Consider the following 19649-nt stretch of genomic DNA (forward strand, 5'->3'; position numbering starts at 1 on the left):
AGATTATTTCTTTTTAGTTCATTTGCACGAACCCATGTGAAAACCACACTTAGAGCAACCATTAATCAATGTGAGGAGGTTCACTCACTGGCTGATATAAGTGTATAATATTGTAGCGACCGCGGGGGTCGCTAGGGGCGCTAGAGAGCCACTGCCCCAGAACTGACTGTTCTGGGGAGGCCCCGGGGCATGATGGGAGCTCCCTGTTCGGGACTTATGGGGCCATATGTGGGGATTCTGTGGTTAATTTGTGTTTCCTTTCGTTATGGTTGTGTTTTGCATTGTTGTTGTGTGCTGTTTGTGTCCTTTTGTTTATTATGTGTCGGACCGTGGGCCAGAGGGGTTGCTTTGGGGGTGACGTGGGGCCTACGGGCCGCCATTACATTGTCTCGGTGTTGGTGTGTCATGTTCCCTTGCTTGGTTGTTTTAACAATAAAGCTTTGGTTGAGTAATATAGTAGACCTTGCCTCGTCTTCTTGCCCGCAAGTCGCCGCTTGAACGCCACAATATCATCCTGTGGTGGTTCCCTCCACACTTCTACTCCTCTACTCTTCTTCAATTTCCATTTTTTTTTAAAATCATTTCTGTTCATTATCATGCAAGAAAGAGCAAGTTTCAATCAATCAGTGTATGTTTTTTTTTGACATCTTTTGCAACAAACCAGTATATCTTAACATCTTGCCATGGCACTTTATTCCAACTATTATTTCACTTTGTTTGCATAACCTGTGTTTATCTTTTTAGAATTATCTACGTAAAAGATGTTTTTATTTTTAACCACTGTATATGGTTAAATTTGATAGTTTGTAAATAATTGTGAAAAATTTGATAAACAAGAAGGGAAAGAGGAGCACAGACGGAAAATGCAGGAAGAAATGACATATCACAGAGAAAACAAACACAAAGTCAAGAAAATGACAGCTGTAGGTTTGTACAGACCAGGTGTGAGAAGAGTAAAGCTATTTCATCAACAAAATGAAGTTTTTACCAAAACCAAACTGTGACAGACAGAAAAACAGATCGGTCCACTTCTTCTAGTGTCAAACATAAAACACTAAAGACTTCTGACAGAAAAAGTCCCTCCTCTTTATAGAACCAGTCCACTGAAATGATTATGGAAAATAAGAGACTCGTCGGATGGGTTGATGGACAGATCAGAGAATAATTTTCATCCTGATGGATCAGAAATATGGAGGCTTACATAAGAGAGTTCAACGGGGAGTTGTGAGTGTTTGAGCTTTTAAAGTTTCAAAGCATTTTGGGGGCACTTCATTCTTCAATAAATGTAGGAATTGCTTCAATGTTTTTGTGGCTTCACACATTTTTTCATTGGTAGGAGGTTGATTTAAAAAATCTCTTCTGTTCTTTCTCCTCTTTAACTGAAATCCTCGACTTTGTGTTTCATTAATTTCCAGTTAAAGAAAAAAACAACACAGTCTTATTATGCAATCACAGACTTTTTTTTTAATGATTATTATTCTTGCAGGATTCAGAGCAGTAGCTTAACAGGCGTTCGCATTCAGTCACATCTAAAGTGCAAATGTTGCAGGATAACTGCCGAGAAGCGCTCGTCTGGAAGAAGTTATTCCTAAAAGAATCTGACCTTAAAGCCGTCTGGTTTAAGCAGAAGAAAAAGATAAGGATGAGATTTTACACAGAGATTTATCCCAGTCTGTGACGTCTTGGTTCCTAAAGCCAGACCAGCTGGATGGCGACAACATATTAAAGGCTGCACCTTGTATGAATGTTGTATTTAGCTCCAAGTGTGGATGTAATTAAATTCCCATGTAGGGACAAATAACCATGGCCACCACATTTTCACATTGTGCTGGATATTTTTTTGCAGTCACATTCAGAAATCTGTATTGTTAAATTTGTTCAGATTGAAAGTTGTTTCCCATCATTATTTTTTTTTGTTTTTTAACCATTGTATCTGTAAAACATACTCATGCCAGAATGAAACCCTGATCTCGATCGTGTGTATTTGGGAAGATTTTGAACCAATCGCTATTTTATTGGTTAAACTACATTTGAATTGGCTGAGATCTTGTGTTTGCTTCACATCTCATCCTTATCTTCACCCCAGAGCTCTTCACAGTGCCTGAGCGATAACAACTAAGTCTAAGATGGAGTCCTAGCGTGCTGATTGGCAGCTGGCTGACAGAAGAGGCTTGGAGCTCAGACTCTCCTTGGCTTCACTCTCTCAGCACATCTGAGGGTTGGTCTTTGCCGCCCGGCAGCTCAACACTTTCAGGAAACTGTCGATCTTGTGGGAGTCCCGGCGGAAGCAGGACAGCAGGAAGTTGAAGTTGATCAGTCTGGAAATCTTGTCCTGGCCGAGGTCGCTGCCTCCTCTGTATGGCAGGAGGGAGACGGCCCGGGCGTCAGGACCCATCTGACAGCAGAGGAAGCAGCCAGGGTGGAGGGAATAGATAGTTATTTACTCTTATTTCATAAAACACTTTGCATCAGCAAAACTATAGTTTTTTTCAATATTGTTTCATGGCACACCTTTCCGGACAGTATATCCAGGCCATCTCCGAGGCTTTTGGACTGCTCCCGCAGCTCCTGGATCTTGTTGGATATCCGGCTTTGGCCTGGGTGGGGCAGCGTGTTGGCGGAGGTGGACAGGAGGAGCAGGGGGTCCGCCCAGGCCTGGAGCAAGGAGCGAGCCAGCGACAGCAGGTCCGACTCCTGCCACGGAAATCAAGCAAAAGATCAAATATTAATGAAGCACATGGGCTGGCTGTTATCAGTGAGAGATCGAGATGTACTTTTAGCACTACTTCCCTGACGCACAAGGAGACAATGAAGGACGAAGGCCGACTTACTGATACTTGGAGGGCTTGCTCCTTGTCATTGGGAGTCTGTAGAGAGGAGGTGTGGCACATTGCAGGACGCGGCATGATAACTCTGCCTATCGGAGGGAAGTGAGAGTCCTGGAAGAGACAGAAAGGAGGATTGATCATGTAATGAAAGTCTTCATGTTAGAATCAGTGGTAGTCCCAAATGACGACAGGTGAATTCAGAGGACTCACAGGACACAGACTATTCCAAATGGTTAAATGTCTCAGCATGTATGAAATGTATGGACTCTTTTGGGAGGCAGGGTTTCATTACACAAACTAACTCTGCAACAAGCAGATTCACAAAGATCAGCCACTTTTACGACCAAAAGAGAAAAATTCGGGGGGGTTTGTGCAATCATATTATAAACACACACACACACACACACACACACACACACACACACGCTCAGTCTTGTATTTCTATCCTTGTGGGGACCTTCCATTGACTCCCATTCATGTCTAGCCCCTAACCCTGACCCTTACCCTAACCCTAACCCACACCACAACAAAGCCTAACCCTAAAGAAATGTTTTTGCACTTTTACTTTTTTCAGTAACAACAACATGGTCAAGAAAACACTGTTTCTCCTACTTAGGACCGGAAAAAGGTCCCCACAAGGCACGTCGTTCCACGTTTTGCTATCCTTGTGGGGACATTTGGCCCCGACAAGGATAGAAATACAAGAACACACACACACACACACACACACACACACACACACACACACTGACCAGCTCCTGGCTGAGCATGGTGCTGAGGGCGTGCAGCCTGTCTGAGCGTTGGGAGGCTCGTTCCAGCAGGTCGCCGATGGGGATGGCGCCGCACGCCGCCAGCATGGACAAAACTGTGGACATAAAACAGGCGATCAAAATGATCCCAGAACCTCAGTTTACTTTCATATCTCTACATAACTTCACAAAAATATCACTCTTCTCATAAGAAATATTATTTCCTGGACACTAATAATATAAAGTTTTTTTGGGCTGTTTTGTTTCTCAGATCTGGCAACCCTGTTGTAGCAATAATTAATTTAATTTAAATGTAATACTTTTAGTTCCAAAATCTTTAAATTTGCATAATTTTCCATCACTAAACATAAAAGATCAAGTTTTTCATATCTACTCATTGAAACACTACATTTTTCTGATTCATCGTCTCACCTGTCATAAAGAGTTTGCATCCATTGTTCCTCCTGTGAGCCATTTCTCTCCTCTTCTTTTTACGCTCCCTTCTTCTTCCTCCTGCTCCATCTTGCCTTCCTTTTATAGTTTCCTGGCTCCAGCGGTTTGGTTATGCAGCATTCGGGCGAGTGTTGCACTAATTGTCTGGAACTCGCTTGGACCAGTTTTTAATGAGAAACATGGTGGTGGAGCTTTGAATGGATGCAGCAGTGTGTGTGTGTGTGTGTGTGTGTTTGTGTGTGTGTGTGTGTGTGTGTGTGTGTGTGTGTGTGTGTGTGTGTGTCTGTGTGTGTGCGTGCGTGTGTGGAAAAAGCCTGTAATTGAATGGATGCACAGAAACGTGAATATACACACAAGCTTGTGTAATAATGCAGCGATGTTAATTTTGGGACCACAACACAACTCCTTTGACTTTTCACTCCATCTGCTCAATTCCAACCCAAATGGAATACAATTTAATCCCCTAATTAGATGGAAAATCTACAAGTGATCCCTCAGCACACATGTGATGAGAAAATGTCTCTCCCACAATCCCCATTCACTTATAACCTCAATTATATTCCATTAAATATAACCTACTCGTGAGAGGATCAACATTATATCTATGATTCTTCTTTTTTGTGTGTATTTATATATGACAAGTGTTCCAGCTCTGTCAGCTGTAAAGACTTGTTTTGGAGGTCTCAGTCATTTTTTAATGATCATGTTCAGGTAATAAGAATGCATGATCTGTGTTCCTGAGGATTTTATTTCCTTGAACTCAGTGATGTTGCTGCATATCAGCTCAGTGTCAGACAGTTTTAACCTGCTGGTTTATGTAGAAATAATCTTCATTCTGTCAGTTGTGCACTGAGGTTCAGTTTTACCTGAGCAGGTTGGAATGAGTTGGACTGTGTCAGATTATTAGTGACATCTGGTGGACAGATGTGAAATAGCAACCAGGGAGGAAGTACAGACGTGCTTTTTAAGTAAGGCTCACCCTCTTCATTTTGCTTTAATTTTTCTTCCTCTGCACCTATATAAAATGCTGCTGTCATAAATTACTCCACATCAAAACACAGAACCTCTAAAAATATCAATTACCCCTTGAGCTTTTCCACATTTTGTCACATTACAATCACAAATGAAAAGGTATTTTATTTGATGGAACAGCACAGCGTGCTGCGGAATTATGAGGTGGAAAGAAAATGATGCATGGTTTTCTTTCTTTCTTTCTTTCTTTCTTTCTTTCTTTCTTTATTTACAAATGAAAGAAACTGAAAATTGTGTCATGCAGAAGTCAGTTCCCCTCTTGGAGCCACTTTTAGCAGCAATCCGCTGTTCGTCTTTTTGGGTATGTGTCTCTCAGCTTTGCTCATCTAGATACTAACGTTTTTTCACATTGTTTTTTTTTTTTTTAATCATGTTCATTTATCAGCTTTATAGCAGTCATGTGATTGTGCTTCTGTCACGCCTTAACAAACAATCTGAAATGAACTGATCGACACTTCAGCTGTTTCAGCTGAACTTGATCAAACCGGATCACAATTTGATGGCCTGAAGCACAACAACAAGCTTCAGTAACAGCTGTTATCTGACACAGTAGACACTCCTGCATGCTTGTTAGAAAATCTACTTTGGTTTGTCTTTGGCTGGTGTGTTGGTAGATGCCCTGGGTGGTGTAGTGGTTTGCAGTCCCACCTCACAATGAGAATATGTGTAGTTTGAGCCTGGGCCTGGGGGAACACAGGGTGTAGTTTGAATTTGCTTTGTTTTTTGATTTGTTTTTTCCAAAGTTTCATTTAACAGTCCATAAACATAAATTTGGCATTAATTAGTGACTCTGAATGTCTTGTAGGTGTGAATGTGAGGGTGTGATTATGTTGACTTGGGGATACAGTGTCTTCAAATATCAACCGACAGATGATTTGAAGCATTTGAGATCAATAAAGTCATAAAAATGCACTGTGTCAATAAAGATTGCGTTAATCAATTACCATTAAAAGTGTGTCACAGTGAAGCAATGCATTAAAAAAAGAACTGTTACTCACACTGGCATTAATTTTAGTTTCCCAGACACATTTTTCTGCAAAAAAATTGATATTGTTCCAAACTGCAGACAGAATAAGTTCCTCTTACAGCCCCAATAATCACACATGAGCGTGTTTATGAAACAGAATGACACTTTGAGTGTTTTGAACCTGAAGCAAAAATCAATTTACACTTGAACCGATCATTCATAAAGTGTGTGAGACCTCTGAGCATGTCAAGGTCACAGTGGACTCAGGGTCCAACAGGTCACCTGTGTCCCGTATTCAGTATTTCCCATGACTCCTTGCTCCAGCAGACCTCCCTCCCACATAATCGTGCCATACTGTAAAAACGAGCTTGCGGCTTCAACTTGTTCGTCCTTTGAAAAAACTCTTCACACTGCTTAAACGTTTCCATATTTTGCTACATTTTACTGACAAACTAGAAATTTGTGTAAAATTAGAGCAAAAATTAAGAACTGAAAGAAAATACTACGCTGTTTTCAAAGTGTGGATCACATTTCCATTCAGCCTCTCTCTCTAACAGGCAGGTGGAGGATGAAGTTAATGTTTAAAAAAAAAAGTTATTCAGTATACCTACCAAGACACAAGCATTCTCAGAGCCTGGGAAAAGAAACACACTGATCAGAGGAGGAGCAAAGAGAAGCTCGTTCATGGTGGAAAAGTTTTCCAGAAGACACATCAAACACATGGAAACATGTCCCCTGCTCAAATGAGGTCAAAGTTGAACTTTTGGGTTTAAATTCCAAACACTGAGCGTCAGACTTAAACATGGTGGAGGCAGCATCATGCTGTGGGGATGCTAGTGTATCAATATGACAAATGATCATCTCCTCATCTTGGCAGCTTAGCTTGCCAATTAAATAAACCTCTACCTGTATTTTGAGGTGGAAGATAACAAAACATCTCCACTTTATTAATCTACTTAGTAGAATTTCTTCATATTTTGTTCTCTGACATATGTACTTCCTCCTGTTTACATTACTGAAACAAGGACATCTTTGTGTTTGAAGAACTCTGAGGTTAAGTTTGTGAAAAAGTAAATAAACAAGCATCGAAACTGAATGATCTACTTGTAGCTTTTAGCTTCAGTTCCTTTTTCCTTTACTTGGGGCGCGGTTCAGCTTCATGTTTGCTCTACATTTTGCTTTTAAGCCGCACCTCCAAAGCTAAATAAGCTGAGCTGGACGAATCCCTCATTTCCTGTTTTACAGTGCAGCCTCCGTCGTCTTCCTCTCAGTCCACACATGACACATCGCACATGTGTACGCAAGCACATGCGCACACGCGGCGGCCGTCTCCCACGTAACCTACAGATTGACTTTCAAAGCTCCTCTGATCCTTATCGCCACCTTTTCTCTCCCAGTGAGGGCGAAATGTTACAAGCGAATGCCTGCATGTTGAGGGGGAAAACACTTTCTGCTGCTGGCAAAGCAGCACTGAGAAAATGGGGGTGTGTGACTGTTTGAACATGTATGTATTGTCTCCTGCAGAGTGAGCACGCAGCCTGGGAGTCTCGAATGCAAACACATGAGAGAGCGACATTCTGGGGATAAATATGGCTTGAAAGGACTGAACAGGGTTGAACACTGTGAGCGCTGCTGGAGCCGTATATCACAGTTTTATGGGCTGAAACGTCGACCTTGCCGCAGTCTCCCACAGCCTGTCTGCATGCAGTGTATGTTGCACACATGCACGCACGGTCCCTCCTTCACTTCTCCTTTAACCCTTGAGGAATCTCAAACAGGAGCTTTTTCTTTTTTAGTCTGTTGCTCCGAAAGTTCAAACTACTTTTCTCTCTCTTTCTTTTTTTCTCCCGCCCTCAAACACCCCGGCCTTTGTCTCTCGGCTCTACACACTCTGCACGTATGTGTGTGTGTGTGCACAGTGAGTGTGAACACACATGCACACACACATGACCATAAACCGGAGCTGCACACACCCCCTTCCACTGAGCTCACCCTCACTACAGAGCAGATTGCAGCACGTCAGAATCCCCCTTTGGCTTTTTCCTTCTGACTGCTGCAACACACTTTTCCAGCAACTCAGGACCAGGACGTCCCATCTGCAGATAGGTAGGAATCACCACTACTTGCACTCTTAATTCAACCTTCTTCCTACACAGGAAGCCCCTCGGGCTCCTTAAAGTACACGGTGTTCCCTCTTGTCTTGATGCACAGGAGCTCACATGGAGGTGAGGAATGAGCTTCTGACTCAAACTCATCTGTTTGCTCACAAGAGAAGCTCCTGTTGATCTTTGGAAACTTTTTTCTCCAGAATTCTCTGTACTTTAAAGACTCTTGACGTTTTTAGTTTACTTTTTTCATTCCACTTTCATGCTTCTTTATCATGTGTTCCTGCTTTATTTTGCCTTTAAATGCATGAGAAAGTTTCAATTCAACAAAAAGGGAGTGGAAAGAGGATTTTTTTCCATGCAGGGAAATAATTAGTAGACATTTGATGCTAATGTAATTTAGAAGCACTTTGCTCACTGGAATATGAATGAGGGGGAAGGACTATTTCAGGAAATGGGACAAACCAGTTCAAGTGGATGTGTGTCTAAGGTTAGGAATGAAGAGAAAGCTGGACAGAAAAACATTTCTTTGAATGAGGTTGTAAAAGTCACCTGAATAGCTTCTCTTGATGGGAATGTTTCCCATTCCTGGGCCTGGGGTGCCACAGCCCTGCGTGGTTTAGATGTCACCCAGTTCAATTCAAAGGAATGGGTTTCCCATCAGCCTCCTGCAGAGGTTGGTGACAACTCAAATTGACGCAAGGAGCCATCTAAACCATGCGTGGTTCAGCCTCGTGTGGGATTTAGAGGTCTTCAGGAAGTCCAAAGTCAGTTAGAGGGTCACATAAGAGAGAAGGTAAGAGGTAAGAGAAGCTTAAAGAGACAAACGGGTTAGGGTTAAGGGTAAAGAAGAAGAGGCTTAAAAGATTGTTATGGTTATAATCCAATCCTTCCAAACAGCTTTTTGTGCTTCACAATAGCGTCTCAAGCCTGCACAGCAGGCATTAGTTGCCCTGGAGTCAGACTCCTTCAGGTTGTTGTGTTGCATAACAACTGCGAAGCGGTGCCACTGATGCAACGTTACACAAGTGGTCATAATGTCTCGCAATGACTGATAATGAAGAATTACTCAAGGGAGTTGGGTGAAGTGAAGTCCCAGTGAATCAACAGTTTGTTCCGGAGAGCACTCAGAATAAAGTTCTTCGCATTTTTTGAAGGGAGAAAACTGGTTAAACTTGTTGAAAATTACCTTATTATTCATCATGAACAGCCACTCTGAATGTTGTAGATGGTGGGAAAAGTCCTGCTTTTCATGATATTAGCAAAGAAAAAAAACCTGAAAATCTGTTTTCATGCTGAAATTAATTTAAAAAATTGGTTATAAATTTTTTGTGGCTTCAAATCAAAGTTTAGAGGATACGTTGAGAAATAGAAATCGAAAACTCCTGTAAACGTGGTAAAAAAAAAAAAAAGTTTAATGTCACTTGAAATTGAAAACATTTGTTGGTGAACTGTGTCAGGCTCAACAAAACGTAAAATCATCACTTTCCTCAAGTTTATCATTTTTAGTGCAAACATCATAAAAAGTTGGCAAATAACTACAGATCTGTTGATGGTTAAACCCATTTTAGTGGTAACTCAAGGTTGCTCAAGTCCTGAAGGTTCATGGTCCTGACATTGACCTTGAAAATGTTTGCAATCCAATTATCACAGACATAAGAAGACTTTGTGTGTATCTCCGTGGAATAACTACAAATACTGAAAACTAAACTGCATTAAGACACAAATTGCAAATCCAACAGCACTTTCATTGTGTTTTTCTGAATAGTATTTCCTGACCTTGGCTGAACGGCAGCCATGTGCTGCCATGAAGGCTGCAGTAGCTGCAGAGATGCTACAGCTAACTGCACAAAGTGACCACTAGATGGCAGCGGTCAAATGGCACATCCCAGAAGGACTGGATGCAATTATCATGTTGCACACACACTCACTCACTCACTCACTCACTGACACACACATGCTCAGATGTCTTGCAGAGGGAATTTCAAGCCGGTGTCTCGTCCTAACTTGCAGTTCTCCTTGCAGAGTCATATTTTTTGCTCCATGCCGACACTCCGCTGTTGGCTTTGGCGCCCCCCGCTTCCATTAGAATAGCACCAAAGGTAACAAACCTCATGATGAGCCTCAGCCAACGAGGAACCCCAACAGCCCCCCGTTCTTCCTGCCCTCGTTTCACAATCCCCCTCTTCTGCATTTCACTGCGGGTCACTGCCCCTTCAATCATCCTGCACCCCTCCACCCCTCCCCTCACTGCTGTGTACACACGTGTGCTCCACTCTCACATGTTATATCTCCACCCACCTCCTCCAGTGCTACCCTCCCCTTTAGCCAACCGGCTCTTATCTCCCTTGTCTCTCTCTCTCTCTCTCTCTCTCTCTCTCTCTCTCTCTCTCTCTCTCTCTCTCTCTGTTGGTGGGACTGGGATCTACAGGCGTTCAGAGGACAGGAACAGGACAGGACACGCACCCTTGACACCACACGGCAGCACCACCAGCACCACCACAGACATGTCCGACTCCGAAGCCGCTGCTGCCCCCGCTGAGGCCCCCGTCCCTGCTGCTTGTGCGACCATCAAGGCTGACCTGGACAAATGGTAGGTGATGGCTTGCATGCTGCAAAGGATTGTGTGCAGAACATGAATGTCCACATCTGTCTTTTCCGATTTGGCCAAACTTTCCGAACAGGAGATGAAATAGAGATCAAGTCCTCTTGCAATCCTTTCTCCATCATTGACTCTTTTGATACCTTCATTCATTTGTCTTTTCTGATGCTCATCAACCAAATTCGGCGAAACCCCGTGCTAAAAACTCGATTTCCTCGGCCATTCGTGAAGGTTTTGACCATTATCTAACAAGCTGAGAAAAAAAGATGCAAGGAAAGTGAAATTTTGCACTGGATTTTTCCTCCTTATTGAAGAGAAACGGCGACCTCCAATGCGCCATGTTAAAATGGAGTCTCTTGAAGCGACGCTTCGGTTTGCACGTAAACCCGGCGAATCGTCCTCTGTTGGGATGTAACTGAATTTGACATCCCAGCTGAACACAGCAGTGGAAGTTATGAAAACTTGGGGTACCCCATGTCGGGAAGAACAATCTGAGGGGTTAACGATGTGTGGAAGCGGGGTGATGTCCGTACGCATGGATGACGCCTGGGAATCTGCTTGCGTCACTGGCCTCCCTTTCCCCAGAATACCCTGCGTTAGCTCGTTCCGTTCGTCCCTGATGTATCCTTCACACTTTTTGCTGTGTCAACGGTCAGGGATGCCCGGACGGAGCTAGCTTCGACACACATCGTATGAGTAAAAAGCTGAAATTACATAACTCTTCAACACATCAAACCAGTGACAGTTTTGTAAATAGACACCAAGCTCGAAGCCCTGTACGAAAATCTCTCAACATTTCATCCCCTTTAGATATCTCGAGATGTAGCTACAATTCCTGATTTTTCTAATTGCAATAATTACTGCTTTTTCATGGGAAACCCAGTGTTACGACAGTGAGGGCTGCGTCTCGTCTCGTGAACGCTGTCTGGTCTTGATAAGGCATTGGAGTGTGAGGCCTTTAGATAAGACAGCAGGCTGAACTTGGAGAGGAAAGCAAGGCGTGTAAGGTTGGCTAATCATATGCTAAAGTTGTACAATTGCCAATGCTGCACCGAGATGCCTTCGATGCTTCAGCTGGACAGTGTTCTATGTTTAGGGTCTACATAGATAGATTCTCCAGCACAGGTTGAGCTGTTCTTGGATCGAAGACGATGCCGAGATTTTTACGAGCAGTTCTGGTAATGGAACCTTGCTGTTTGGCGGCGCTTTTTCATGTGCATAGGCACATCCTGGGCTCTCTGGACGGGTTCAGTAGTGGTCAGCATAACGATGTTAGCATGGCAGGTACCTCAACATAATTCAAAGTATCCCAAATATTCAGAGTTTGTCTAAGATAATCTGGAATTGATTGCATTGTATTGATACAAAGTAAAAACTTCTGTTGTCTTTCAAATGTACATTGATTGGGCGACTGTGTGCAAACTTGCAGTGTTGAGGTTAGGTGCCTCTTTACAGCTATTGAAAACTGAAAACACTAGAGTCCAAACAGAACCTTCTCAACACATTTCTTCATTAAAAGTTCATAATCAACATTGTTTTTTCATAATTTCTAGGTACCAGTGTTGAAGGTATCAGACTTTCATAATAATGCCAACAACATAGTGACACACATGCAGTTTGGGTTGGTAGAGCTGCCCTTTTGGGTCTCATCTCAAGATCTGGGTTTGGGCTGCAGGGAGTGCCCACTTTACCATGAGGACAAGTTTAAACAAGCTCATTATCTGAGTTCCAATGGTGTTCATCCATATGTCCAGCTGTTCATCCATAAACACCAGGAAGTTATCACATTATCGAGAACTAAGAGGTGAAGTGCACTTTTATAAAAGTTTTGAACCTGCAGTTGCTTTGAGAGTTGTACTCAGTCACAATGCCGAAAGATGATGTGCAGGCCATATAAATGCAGCTGCTGTCAGCTGAACACACACCCATCAGCAGGAAGACAGTCAGGCAGCAGCCATCCTTGTTAATATGACCCTGCAGTTATGTGTTAAGCTGCCAGTGCTCATTTCAAGGCCACCGTCGCCCCATTTAAGTATCAATAAACCTGACCTTGCTTGCTCTGGACCCTTCTCACATGACCTCTACATCCTGCAATGTCAGGTTTCTTTTCACCAGAGAAAAAGCACTTTGTTTGTGCAGCAGATCAGATCTTTTGGATGTGAATGATCTACAAAGCATCTTTATTGAACGTTTCAGCAGGAGGCGAGGTGAACTTGCATCTGTTGCACTGTTTTAGCCCAACTTAAGCGAATTATTTTACTGTTTAAGTTAAGTTCATGACTTTAGTTTGACTCTATCATGGCCTTGTTTTCGAGCAACAGATGGAACAATGCCCTACACACGAACGACACAATAGCCTTTAGCTGCTAAAGGCTTAGCGGTACGCCAATTAGCCAGTCGCTAATGAAGCTGCTAAAGGTTAACCACCATTTTCTTTTTCGGGAGGAGGCTATATTTGGTTTAAAACGTGAAGATAATAGAGATTTGCGAGCAAGCGGAAACAGTTTCTTCTTTGAGTTCCTCTTTCAACCAAGGTTGTGGTTGAAGAGTTGAGGATTTTTTTTTTTTTTTTTTAATTCTGAACAGAGGATAATGTTACTTATTTTGCTCTTCTCAAAGCAGGGACGACGAGTGATCAGCTTTTGCTCAGACATTTCCCGCTCATAGGTTCTCGACCTCGTTCATCTTTGCCAGTCAAGCATGTTCCCAGGTTTCCTTTGTTACATGTGACCATGCGTGTAAATTTAACATGCTGACGGTGACCTCTTCTCCGGGCAGACCTCGCTGCCAGTCAAACCCAGCTTCTGGAAAACTGCCAACAACACAAACTTCTTAATCCATCGCTTAATTCAATTTTTATCTGTGGTAATTGAAAATATTGTGGTGCAGGTTTTATTATAAACTATTTGCTATTATTAGTTTTTATTAAAGACAAACAGGCTACGTTTCAATTTGGACTCCAGCCTCTAACTATAAGTGGTCACCTCATTAAAGCTCCTAAAGTGTCCACGCAGTCAGAAAACCCTGGCGGGCCCAAATGGACCTTCAGATTTTTTCCGTCCAGACCGACTCTCATGCCAGCTATAGATTGAAGTGGACTTCACTCCGTGAAATGAAATCCTGAAGTCCTGGAGTATTTATAGACGGCCGAATGGTAAAGAACACGGATTGATGTGTGTCCGAGGCAGGCTGTACGTGCAGGATACTGTGACATCTCTGACATGTTCCAGGCTATAGATCATGTTCCTGCTCCACCTGACACTTGCTCCTTCCAGCCGCATGAGCCGAGGCCCCGCACCCAGCCGGGGACACACGGCGGCAGCCATGTTGGATTCGGGAGTTCATGTTGAGATGATAAACAAGTTTTAAAAAGAATTCCTCTCTGCATCAGGTTAAAGCATTTCAGCTCAAATTTAGAACATGATTTTAATAGGACTTCTCAAAAACGTGACATTTTCATGATATTTTCATTTTGAGTAAGAATGGGAGTTACGACCTTGTCAAGGTCACAAAGGCAAAGTCACACAATGAAGTGTGCAACAGGCTGCAAGCAAGTGAAGCTTTAAACATATGGAAGATAATTCCTGCTTTATGTGTGCTTTCTTGTTTTAACTACTTTTTACAATATAACAATTGATGTGTTTCAATTAAATAAGAAGAAGAGGTTTAGATAGCAATAAATATTTTACGCTTAAAGCTAACATTTAGTTCAAAAAGTGCGCAATAATGTTATATGAGTCTACATTTGGAGGAAAAGTTTTAAAAACTCACAAATTACTTTAAACTTATTGCTTTTGGAGATACGAAACTGATGACATTAATAGACTCTGGCTGCTTGTGTGGTTTCAATCACACATCCTCAACTTTTTCCACATGGTTCTAACTAAAGATGACTTAAGATTTTCATAAGAGATGACTTCGAGCACATGTTGGCGTTTGGAGTTTGCCCCTCTGTTGCCGACTGCCTGCAGTTGTATGCGCACACATGTGTGTACATTCCCGCCTGTGGTTTTATTCGTGGAATCTGGTGACTCGACAGAAGCCAGTAATCTGAGTGCTGCGTCCAACTCCAGCCTCTTTCCTCTGAATGGAGCTACACACACCAACACTGAAGAGTCTTTATTTCAGTTTTTGTCAGCTTTTTCTTTTCTTATCAGTGTTGAATTAAATCCTGAAGACGGTAGTGTCTTGTTATGATTTACAAAATTGTGTAAACTCACACCCTTGATCCAGGTGTCCTAACTTTAATCACATCCTCAACATTAGGCCAAACCAAATCAGACGCTTTCCTGATTTCTTTGAACAGGACTTTTAAACATCTGCTTTTGGATCATTACTAAAGAAAAGAAAAAAAAAGTCAAATATGTGTTAATGATGCTAAAGCATCCAAAAACTGAAAGAAAGATGATAACTCGCTCACATTACCAGTTCTCATGTTTTTGAACTGTGGGCACAGTCCAAAGCCCAACTTTCTCCAGTTAGAGACGAGTGGTAATGACTACTCCACAAGTGTTCATTACAGCCCCTCCAGGCGAAGCTAGAATTCCACATCAGCAGTGAATGGAGCCTTAAACTAGAAAAAATTCCAAAGCACATTTTTTGGGAAGGTCTTCAAATGATTTACTGGGGGAGGAGTGGAAGGTGTAATCGTCTGTTTGTTTTTTTTCCAGGAAGAAGGGCTCCAAACCCCCTTAGTCCACTCCTTATGATGGTTTCTACCCATATCTCTAGTGTCCTGCTGCCATTTTTCAAATTTACTCTCTACATGAGTGAATAAAAATGTAGCTTGCTGCATCTTAGAGGATGAAAAATGTACAGTAATGTAATCATCAATTCCCTTTGGCAATTATAACCATTATCTGCTGGTTTAAACTAAATATATGGACGATTTGTGTTTGTGATTGTTGTGCCAAGTACAAATTAGTTTTCCCAACTTGAATTGGATCATCAGATGATTGTGTTCCTCCACTCAGACAGGCACAAAACTAGAGTCCTCAATTAGCCTTGAATGCGAGTGTTTGGACTGAAGGAGAAAACACGCACAGGGAGAACATGCAAATTCCACACAGAAACCCCATCAAGCCTGGACTCAAACAGGGAGCTTTCTTGATGTGAGATGCTAATCACGAGAACCCTGTACGTCATATTTTGTCCTCTAATACTCTCATATGCCGGATTACGGCCATTCCAAAAAGTCCAGATTATCACGGTTCACAAGAAAATCAAGAAATGTCAGACATCCCTAATATTTTCAATGTGATCAAAATATGAGACTGAGATGAATTTCCATGAAACAGAATAATCCACCATAAGCAGAATACTGGCAATAAAGTAGATTTTAAAATGTTTACTTGCACATTTTCAAGTAAAACCCTTAGAAATTATATTGAAGGTCATTAGGTGGAACACCTTCCATTGTGAAACCAACTTCAATGATTAGAAAAGCTGCATTGTTATTTAATAAGGCTTTGAGTGAACTAGTTTTTGTGCACATTACTCAGTTACAAAATGTAATACTGAAAACTTGATCTGAATCCATCATAATTCGCCTTTCACAGAACATCTTCAGTGCTTTTTGAGCCAGCCAGTTTGAAAAAAGAGATTAAATCCCTCAGAACAGCTATTAGCGTTGTTGAATGACCTTCCAAAAGATGACTTGGTATTTTCATGTCTTCTGTATTTTTTGACAGTACATGAGAGACTACACTGAATAGCTCTGATAAGCAATCCAAAAATTTAAAAGCAACAATGTTGAGGAGCAATTGTACTGAGATGCATTTTATTTATCGATTCTAGAAGACGACACACAGACATGATCTGTTGACTACAGTTTGGCCGCCGCATCATGTTTTACTGCCGAACCTGCTCAGTCATCCATTATGCATGTTGGTCCCAGAGGGCCGAATACGACCAGCTCTGCCTGAATAATTCACTATTCATTTCCTGATTATGTCCGAGTGAAAAAGGGGGGTAACGTCACTTTACTACCACTCGGTCGAGCCCTGCACACACAGGGTCCGGCTCGGTCGGCCCGTGGAGCCAGGACTGTGTGATCGTGTGTTACGTGGGTGAATCCGCCGAATCAGTCCGGCCGCGGGAGCTTTGCTCGGCGACCCCGTGTCGTGACCTCTCTCAGCCGAGCCCTCTCTCGGGAGGTTGCGTGATGGCTGAGATGATGACATCAGCTTCCACCCTCCCCTCCTCCCCCTCCGGTTTGTGCATGTGACCACCCGGCACTGAGGATTTAATCCTCACGTTCACTCATTAAACATGCATGCAAGCATCTTCGGGACAATATTGATTCAAAGCTGATCGAGAAGTGGAAACATTCAGCCTGCTTTTAGATCAGATACAGCTGTACTCTGCGTCTACTCTGAAGAAAACACACCGTTTCTCTATCATTTTCTCAGCATTTAGAGGAACAGACATGCATGCGTTGTGTGTATATTGTGGATTATGAGAGGGCACACCCTCAGGTTACTGCTGATCTAACGGTTGGCGCATCGGTGCGTTGCATCAACCGCAGCCACTCATCGACTCTGCCAATTGCAACCCCACCCCCCCACCCCGCCCCTCAGAAATGCATCCGCACAATCTACACCCAATCCGATGGATCCCATTGACCTCTCCAAGCAGCGCACACACATGAGCACGCGTCCACCGCCCTCTCCATCTCTGCTGGCAAACTAAAGCGCTGAGTGGTAATCTGCCGCAGCCAGCTGTGTGTTACATCACTGACAGGCGCCCGGCCACCATGCAGAGAGATAAACCCGCAGATATGACCCTCTGAATGAACTTGGTACAGTAAAGCGAAGAGATGTTGTCGCTTTCCATCATTTTTTTCTGCCTTCTGCTCCAAAGTGAAGCCGTACTCCACCGGCCTGACGCCTCAGAGTTGAAGTTAGTGTGTTAAACTGGTTAGACCGAAGTCAGCACGACTTTCAGCGAACATCAGCGCTCTGTGAAGGATTAAGGACTCGAATTTACTGAAAACATTTACCCCTCCTTCCTTTAGCTTCAGTTTCACACACGAGCCTGATGTGTTGTAGCTCTATTGACATTTCAGTAGCTTCATGGGCAAATGTTTTTCTGACGCCTGAAGACATCTTTATATGTCAAACTGCAAACAGAAAGTCGTTTTAAGCTTTGCTCATATGGTGGTAATTCAGGTTCTTCATAGCTGAGACAACTTTTCACATTTCTCTGTTTGTCCTGGAGGCAAAACCTCCTAAGAACGTATCTGCAACAGACCTCTTTGAAATGCTTTTGCACAAATAAACAAGAAAACTTCTGAACTCCAAAGATGGTGGTGGGAAAATGTTATTATCCTGCTGTGTTTTTAAACAGAGATTTGAATTGTAAATTAGATGAGTACATTACTGAAATGAAATTTGCACATCACAAGAAAAACCTAAGAATGAATCCATCATTCAACAGTAAAAAAGAACCGTTATCTTCACGTGTAATCGAAGGTGTGGAAAGAGATGATGAGAGCTGAAGGAGGAGACAGTCATCCGGCTTCGTGTAATGGGAAACTCCTCCTCCTCCCCATCCTCCTCCTCACCTCCAGATCCTGTCACTGCAGCAGCATCATCGCTCCCTCCCTTTCTCATGTCCAATCAAACAGATGGGACCGTGCACATGGCTCTGCTCTCTTCACCTCCCTTTTTTCTCTGCCTCGGCTTCCTCCCTCCCCCACTTTCGCTCCATCAGCCTAATGCACTGTGTCAGTGTCGGCTGCTGTGTTCGCTCCTGAATGGGAGCCTGAAATAATCTCCCAGCCTGAACTCTTGTCTCTCTCACACACTCATCCCTTTGTACTTCATTTGTATTGAATCTTCGTCTTATCCTTCAGATTTCTGCTCCATTTACAGGGATTTTACTATTGTTTGCCTTTGTTCGGGCCCTTCAGGCGTCCGATCCGGCAGCAGCATCAGTCCTCTGAAAAGTGTGGCCGTGTCAGTTAACCCAACTTCGTTGTTTCTTTCAGTGTGGCAGAGAAGGGAGCCGAGGGCTGCAAAGACCTGATGGAGGCCTTCGCTGCTTGTGTGAAGAGCGCAGCTGAGGGGACGTCATGAGGAGTCACCCTCCAGCCTCAAATGTAAGAAGCGCTTCGTTCATGCACAAAATGCAGTTTATTTGTCTTTTGTCATGTTTATAGCAAAGATGCAACAATTACAAATTGAAAACCGCAACAAGCATGTAGTTATTGCAGCATCAGGGTCTTGTTTTGCCAACATGACATAAAAAAAAAAAACATGCTGAGTAAAATATACATTCTGTAATGCTGGTGTTTGGCTCCCAAATAAAATCCAAGTTACTGACAGTTCATTAAAAACAGTTAATGTTATTAAATTAGTTATTATTTTAATTTTTTCACTTAAATTTATGTTTTAGCGGAACTCAGACCTGAGTCCCACAGACTCCAATGCTTCACCTCAGGTTCATTGATTTTAGAAGGGAAAAAAAAAAATCCTGAATTGTAAATGATCTGAGCTCTAACTGAAAATGAATGATCTCGTCTCCCTCCTCCAGGTCCACCGCACTGAGTCCTCCAAATTCCCAGCATTCCCTTCTGCACAACAGCACTGGACTGAACGATGACAACAACGATGACGTTGAAGATGATGATGATGATCATAGCGTGAAAAAACACTGTTGATTCGGGCTGAGTTTGGGATCTGGTGGCAGTAACCACAGTTTCCTCCCCCCCTGTCCTCCCCCCTCTCCCCCCTCTGTTTTAGCCTTATCTGGTGTCCCTCAGTCTTACCACCGCTCCCCTTCGTCCCTCCATGGCTGACGTACAGTATCTGGGCAATTCCAGTGAGCCGATGGGCTGTGATGTAAATTGTCGACTTGAAATGAATACTTATAAATGGAAATAAAAGTATCAAATAATTGGTATAAAAAGAA

At 42.8% G+C, this 19649-nt stretch overlaps 1 protein-coding gene and 1 long non-coding RNA gene across 2 annotated transcripts; one reads left to right on the forward strand and one right to left on the reverse strand.

Annotated features, from left to right (window-relative positions):
- Positions 1-2188: 2188 nt before the first annotated feature.
- Positions 2189-4094, reverse strand: prl (prolactin). Its single transcript, XM_030089687.1, has 5 exons — positions 4010-4094; positions 3581-3693; positions 2832-2939; positions 2512-2694; positions 2189-2395 (listed from the first exon to the last, which is right to left on the reverse strand). Exons 1-5 carry the CDS (start codon positions 4050-4052, stop codon positions 2204-2206), a joined length of 639 nt encoding a protein of 212 aa, XP_029945547.1. The 5' UTR covers positions 4053-4094; the 3' UTR covers positions 2189-2203.
- A 3905-nt stretch (positions 4095-7999) lies between these two features.
- On the forward strand, positions 8000-19649 carry LOC115387217 (uncharacterized). The gene is made up of 4 exons (XR_003931350.1): positions 8000-8135; positions 10566-10727; positions 18727-18837; positions 19272-19649. It is a non-coding gene; the product is annotated as an uncharacterized LOC115387217 (long non-coding RNA).

Source organism: Salarias fasciatus, chromosome 4, assembly GCF_902148845.1.
Source record: "Salarias fasciatus chromosome 4, fSalaFa1.1, whole genome shotgun sequence".
Classification (NCBI taxonomy): domain Eukaryota; kingdom Metazoa; phylum Chordata; class Actinopteri; order Blenniiformes; family Blenniidae; genus Salarias; species Salarias fasciatus.